A 7,458-nucleotide genomic window follows, 5' to 3' on the forward strand; every position below is an offset into this window, starting at 1 on the left:
TCAGGATTCCGATTTGGATTGAGTACAAGGGGAATGGGGATTGGGGGTTAATCTTACACGGTAGTCTCAAATCTTAGCCCCGACGATCCTGGGGGCGGTTGAAGTGGCGGGTGCCTTTGCCTTGTTCTTGTCCTCTTGCTAGACCACAGTCTCATCTTCCTCGCAATCATCGCCACACATCAATTGGCATACTTCGGTTTCCTGGTTCCGGTGCCCTGACAATCATCACTACCGCTTCTTCTTCCTCCTCGAGCGCCACCATCATCCCTGTTGTCCAGTACCTTGCAGCACACTCGTCATGAGAGTGCATGTACTCTCTGTACTTGGCTGTCGGGACCTCGATCCTAAGCCATACAATTCTAGCTTGTAACACATCATATCACTTTGTGGCCTCACACACGGTAATCACCACGGCTGCCACCTTACCTTGGTCGGGACCGTTTGCGCCTTATGGCTCACGTATATGACTATGTCGCGAGCAATCTTATGTCAGAGAACCCGAGTCAACATGACTAGTTATAAACCCAAGTGGCACAACCATAGAGGAACAGGCATACATAACCCAGCAATGCGGGTGTCGGTCATCAGCGTGTGTAGACGAGTCGTAGCAAGCTACATGGACTCCATTACACCGCATGACATTTCCCCGTAGGGACAGACACAACAGCAAACAAGGATACATGTCGGTCAATCAATGTGTCCGGAGCAGTAGCAAGCTACCAAGGCTCAGTGGAAGCACAAAGAGGCATTTTCCTATAGAGCAGGCTACCTTAGGCACACAACTAGGTGTCGAATCTCACACATACCAATGCATTTCAAACATACACACAATATGCACGATATGTGTAGATACAACATGGCATCACAACATAACTCTACAACACATCATTTATTTAGAAGGCTCCGAAGATCCTACATAGTATAATGTTACAAACAGGGGGTCACATGACCCAACATTAAGAGCATACAAATAACAAACTGTATGGGTACAAACATCTACTAAAAGCGGCTGGAAGAGCCTAAAAAGCTACAATGACCCTACCATAGGAGCCAGACCACTATTTGGGTTCCCAAGCTAATCCATCGATGTTAATGTCAAGAGGTAAACGTAGAGAGAACAACATCTATCTCTACAAAAATGTAATTAAGAACAATGAGTTCAAAGGTACTCAGCAAGACTTACATTAGAACTAACTATATATGCATCATGTATCAATGAACGGGATTGTGAGATTTACTACAGAAATGCCAGCTTTGACCTTTGGCTAACCTATACTATGAAAATGTTTCATACCTCTCTCGCCTCCCTACGAGAGAGCACACATGAGTTGACATATCCGCCACATCAATACACCACCATGGATCCTCTCTCGTCTTCCTACGAGAAGGCCATCCATAGCACTCACACTTATCTAGACCATTTTAAAGTATCCGTTAAAATCGTCTACGAACCATGCAAGTATCCAAGTAGTCCATATCCGAGGACGCGGCTATTCAAATAGATAATTACCTTGCAGGGGTGTACTTACTCACACATGCTCCCGCCACTTATCACCATGTGCACATAAAACAAGCACCTCGGCAACCTTCAAGCGGAAGCCCTGCGAGGGAGTCAGCCACGGACATTAACTCACAATGACTCACGTCCAAGGCAGTCGCCTATCTGAGTTGGAACCCATAATGGAGGTCCGGCCGAGGTTTCCAACATGTCGTCAAACGATGTGAGCAGGGCCCCAAGCCGGTCCCGATTGGGCCGTTCATCCACTTAGCAGTCCGTGCCACAACCTATGAACGTTTCGAACTACTGTGACTCCTGGATTGAGAACGAAGTAGTTAATAGGCCGAGAGGGGTCGAGTTACCGGAGCCCAATATGCGGTAGTAGCTAGTCTTGAAACACCAATACAAGATCGCACGTCCTAAGTGCGGCATCAATGAGACAACCCACCATGTACTCCTACATGGCCTCTCATTGCTACCTTTACTAAAACAGGTTCACATACTTAACTCTCATCAGTAGGACATGATCATTCCAATTCATCATCCAGATGATCAGACCAACTCAACTCTAAGCATAGCAAGCATAACATGGTAAAGGCACAACATGGCTCAAGCATCAACCACGTATGCTAGGTTGCTTGGTTTAGCTATTTACTGTGACAATGACGCGTCATGCAAACGACTGGGTTCACCTACCGTAAAATAAGTCGTAGTTGAATCATCTTGTCCTAATGCATTGAAATGACACCAAGAGCGAGAGAGTGGGATTGTATCGGAATGCTCAAGGGGGGTTGCTTGCTTGTTGATCAGAAGAACTCAGTTGTTCTCCGATGACGTCGAAAACTATGTCTTGGAAATCTATCGACAAGATAAAACAAGGAACAATTTAAGCTGAGAAAATGATTTAGAATGATGCATGAGCATGGCATGTTAACATGTTGATGTAAGTACTTAATGCAACTAGTCACAAGTTAAATGGAAGTCATTTGGTCCATGTAGATCAATTTTAGCTCCATTCATAAGCATTTAAATGCCTTTAGTGAAATTGTCCTAAACAGTGTTTAAAAGTTGTTCAAACATGCATGAAAATGGTTCCATCAAATTCCTTGGATTTTTCTGATATTTTTTCATATATAATTTGTTTCATTTGGAGCTATGGTTTAATTTCTATGACTTTTGAAGTTTATACAATTTTCTGAAATTTTACTCAATTAATTTATTCCAAAAATTGACTTATTGCGTCAAGTTGAGGTCAACCCTGCGTCAACAGGTCAAACAAGCCGGTCCGGGTTAAACTTGGCCGGTGGGACCCGCATGTAAGTGACTGTTAATTAACTAAACTAACTTTAAACTAATCCTATAATTAGTCAGGGCTCGGACCCATATGTCAGTGACCCTAGGGGTTAATTAGAGGGGTCATTAGCCGCTAATGGTGGTGCCATGTCACAAACGTCGGTGGTTAGCCGCCCGCGACCATTTCACGTGGCGGAGCTTCGCCGGAGATGTTCGGATTCGTGCTACGGTGCACGGATTGGAGCGCCAAGAGCACTGGGGTGCAGCCTAGGCTCGCCCGCATCCAGAGGAGGTGGCGGTTGGTCGCGGGGACGCCGGAGCAGACGTCGGCGACAAGCTATGTGGCGGCCGGAGCTCGGTTTCGATGAAAACGAGGCTGCGATGCACCTTTTTGCGTGCGGTCTGCGGCTATCGCGTGCTAGAGGTGCGGTGCAACTAGCAGGGGCAACATGGGGAGCTGGGGTGGCGTGAGCTCACTGGAGGCGAGCTCATGGCGACGGCTCAATCTCGGGTCCGGCAGGGGGCTAGCTAGGGGACGGAATGGACCACGGGGAGAGGGGGGAGCATTAGCGGCTCACTGAGGACCAAAAGAGGGGCTCAACTGAGTCGGGGAGGTGCCGGAGGCGACGAATCGCACGCGAGCATCCGCTGGAGCCGACGAAGAAGATGACGGCGGTGGCAACGATGCAGGGCGCTCGAGCTCAATTCTTCTGGCGTGAAGACGAGGAGGATGTCGGCGGAGCTTCTAGACAAGGAGGGGCGTCGAGGGAAGCTCGGTAGCTATGGTGGTCAGGGGAGCACGGTCATGGCTGCGTCGGCCAAGAGATAGGGGGAGAGAAATAGCGAGGGGGAAGAGAGGAGAGGGAGTCATCCCGATCCGGGCGGCTGTGGGGATCTCATCCCCGACGACGGCGTGGCCCGAGGCACACGCAAGCAGCCTGGTGCGTGGCACGCATGGCCGGCGTTGTCCCCTGCTTCTCCTCTGCCTTTTAGCAAGAGGTAGAAGACAGGGATGCCCCTGGTGGGGTGGGCTGGCCCAGGTGAGCGCCAGGTAGTTTTTTGCTTTTTTCTATTTCCTTTATTTCCTATTTTTCCAAAATTTGTTTTGGTTTTAAATAAAATATAAAACCATTTCTAAAAATTCTGGAAATTATCATGTGATATGAATGGAAGTATCCAATGCCACATAATAAGTTTCATGATATATGGAACTAAATTATATATATAGTAAATATAATTCCATTTCAAATAATTGTTTGATTAATTCAGAAGTCCAAAATAAATGTTTCTCTGATTTCAAAAATATTGGTTGACATTTTTACATTATGCTAATATTTTATTCGAAAACGAGGGTCATTTTCTTGGATCATTTTGAAGCAATTTTTATATTTCTTATTTGACAAAAATTGGTTCCTCACGCTTGATCACTTCCTCATTTCAAATTCAAAAGAAAATAAAAATGCATGCATGAATGCTTCGCAAGCAAGGGTAAAACTAGGGTTGTGACACCTTGCCCTATGTCCAGCGTCACCGGAGTCGGCCTGATTAATGGACCAACGAAGGATATCGACTGACATAGTACCCTTTGTTGTGTCAGGAATCATCGTCTTCAACTCCTCCAAAGTTGTCTTCCTCGCCGTAGCGTCTCACTCCTTGTGCATTTCTTCCATGCTGAAGTTCGAGCAGACTTCCATGGTGTTCTCGAACTTGGTGCGGTCACCGAGCAAGCACCCGAGGAAAAAAGGCATCCGTCCAATGCCCTGACAGAAGGGGTTGGGGATGGGTTGTGGTTTCTATTGGAGTTCATGGCAACGGATAGGAGGTAGAGTGACGGACATAGAGAGTTATCTGAGTGAGGTGGTGGGTAAGTAGTGACCGTGAGGATGGGTAAATAAAGGGGTTATGGCTGATAGGTTTTAATGGCTATGAACCTTTGAACTTTGTGCTCTTCATAATGTAGATCGAGATGGACAAGTGCAAGGAGGTGTTGTCGCCCATGGAGAAGGCAAACTGCATTGTGCCGCCCATGGACAAGGGCAAGGACGTGGTGCCGCCCTTGGAGATGGTGCCGCACACGCCCTTTCAGGTGCCGCACACGAACAACGACGTGGTGTCCGAGGAGCCCCCCAGCGACAAGCGTCGGAACTACGGGCACTAACATGAGGAGGGTGGGCCAACTCACTTCTACAAGGTGATCATGGCCCCAAAGCTCGAGGTCATACCAATGTCCCTAAACTTCACGAAGCACTTCCTCACCGTGCTAACAGAGTTAGAGCTAAAGACGAACCCCGACTATTCATGGATGGTCACTGCCCGACAGGGTTGAACCACCTTCGGCGCCGTTCATCAGACCAAAATCGGGTACATGGTGACCTTCAAGTTGCTGACTCCCAGTACGCTCAAGGTCATCATCTTCAACAACGACGCCATTGAAGTAGTGACCAAGTGCGGAAGGCACGATGACACCTTTGTCGTGAACGTCTAGGACGGCTATTCGTTGCTCCAACCGGTTTAGTATCGACTATATCATGTTGCTTTGCTTCAGAACTGCTATGTTTAAGTATAGTACTATGTTTAAAACTGGTTGTTATGGTTTAGAACTATGTTAATATGCTATCTTTTGTGTGCCTTTGGATTCTTCTACGCGCCCATATATGTTGGTAATCTTACCACCTCGTCGAAGAGGTTATGAGACAACAGGCGTTGCATCAAACCAAACACTATGCCTTGTGTTTGCGCCTAAGCAAACAGGTAACTAAACAGGTTACCTTTCATTATACGTCGTACAGGCTAGAAGGTATACAAGCAACCAAACTAGATGCATATATTAAAAAATATACATGTTTTTTCCTCAGCCATGCCCAACTACGCGATGCAAGCAAAAGTTGGTGCGAGAACCAAACAAGCCCTAACCGTTTATGGTTATCTTTGGGTTTTTTCATTTCCGTTCACGATGCCTGTAGTCTGTAGACGCAAACAGCAGAAAAAACCATATAGCTATGCAAACTGCAAACTCCATCGCATTGTGACAGAGACAGACATGGCGGGGCGTCCACGCTGGAGCCGCGCCTTATCCGACTCCAGAATCCCAGCCACCCAATCACGATCCGACTCGAGTGACGCCGCTCACAACAAACAAAATGGACGCGGCAGAGCAACTCCGGCGTGATCTCTGCCCCTCACAAGCCCCACACCCCGCTCCGCGGCCATGGAGACCCTCCTCTCCCCCTCCGCATTGCTCGGCCCGCTCCGGGGCTCCAGGAAGCTAGCGGCCCCCGCCGCCGTCCCGTGCAGCAGGTCCGCCGTCTCCTGCTCGCTCAAGAAGCAGACGCAGACGCAGGCGGGCGTCGCCTGGCATGGAGACGGCGGCGTCGGGAGCTGGGCGTCGTTCTTGCACCATGGCCTCGCCGCGGCGGCGCTGTCCCTGGCCCTGACCTTGTCGCCCGCGCCCGCGCCGGCCGTGGCGTCGGAGTTCGACGTGCTCAACGACGGGCCGCCGGCCGACACGTACGTGGTGGACGACGCCGGCGTGCTGAGCCGCGTGACAAAGTCCGACGTGAAGCGCCTCGCCCGCGACCTCGAGGCCCGCAAGAACATCCGGATCAACTTCGTCACCGTCCGCAAGCTCACGGTACGTGCAGTGCAGTGTCTCGATCAGTAAGCGCGCGGCTCGTCGCCGGCGGCCGGCTACCAAAAGCTCACGCGTGCCCTTGCTCACTGGGTACGTACGTACGTACGTGTGTGTGTGTGTGCAGAGCAAAGCTGACGCGTTCGAGTACGCGGACCAAGTGCTGGAGAAGTGGTACCCGACGGTGGAGGAGGGCAGCAACAAGGGGATCGTGGTGCTCGTCACCAGCCAGAAGGAGGGCGCCATCACCGGCGGCCCAGCCTTCGTGCAGGCCATCGGCGACGCCATCCTCGACGCCACCGTCTCCGAGAACCTCCCAGGTAATCAATTAGCTCTCCCTTTCCATAATGACCGTTAGATGCATGCTATAGTATACGATGTTCATCACTAGGGCGGCGACGGAGCATGAGATGAGCGTTTGATTGATATGCTCGCATGCATTGCATTGCAGTGCTGGCGACGGACGAGAAGTACAACGAGGCGATCTTCTCGACGGCGAAGCGGCTGGTGGCGGCCATCGACGGGCTGCCGGACCCGGGCGGGCCGGCGTTCCAGGAGAGCAAGCGGGAGTCCAACTTCAAGAGCAAGGAGGAGACGGACGAGAAGCGCGGGCAGTTCACGCTCGTCGTCGGCGGCCTGCTCGTCATCGCCTTCGTCGTGCCCATGGCGCAGTACTACGCCTACATCTCCAAGAAGTGATCCAGTCGAGCGCCGTGCACTGTACAGTACAGTAATTTTTCGAATCCCCCCGGTTTTCTGTTGGACTAAAGTTTTAGAAGTGAACACAGAGAGATCAATGCAAGCGCACCCGCACTCGTGTGCAATGTTCGGAGCCAAGGAATTTGACAGATCATATGTCAGCAACCGTGCTTACAAGGCACCGCACCTGCGGACCATGGGTTCGACCCCACAGACGAGGCCATTTCGGATAGCACAGCCTAACACGAAGTATCTTGGGCCCCAATGGGCCACCTAGGCCCGGCACGATCCATCCGTCATTACTTGTATCCCTGAGCGTGTCGTGCGCATCCAGTTGGAT

General features: G+C 50.3%; 1 protein-coding gene across 1 annotated transcript; it reads left to right on the forward strand.

Annotated features, from left to right (window-relative positions):
- Window positions 1-5,929: 5,929 nt before the first annotated feature.
- On the forward strand, window positions 5,930-7,256 carry LOC123441764 (UPF0603 protein OsI_019212, chloroplastic). The gene is made up of 3 exons (XM_045118014.1): window positions 5,930-6,422; window positions 6,547-6,739; window positions 6,871-7,256. Exons 1-3 carry the CDS (start codon window positions 6,000-6,002, stop codon window positions 7,116-7,118), a joined length of 864 nt encoding a protein of 287 aa, XP_044973949.1. The 5' UTR covers window positions 5,930-5,999; the 3' UTR covers window positions 7,119-7,256.
- The last annotated feature ends 202 nt before the right edge of the window (window positions 7,257-7,458 follow it).

Source organism: Hordeum vulgare, chromosome 1H (genome assembly GCF_904849725.1).
Source record: "Hordeum vulgare subsp. vulgare chromosome 1H, MorexV3_pseudomolecules_assembly, whole genome shotgun sequence".
In the NCBI taxonomy this organism is placed as follows: Eukaryota; Viridiplantae; Streptophyta; class Magnoliopsida; order Poales; family Poaceae; genus Hordeum; species Hordeum vulgare.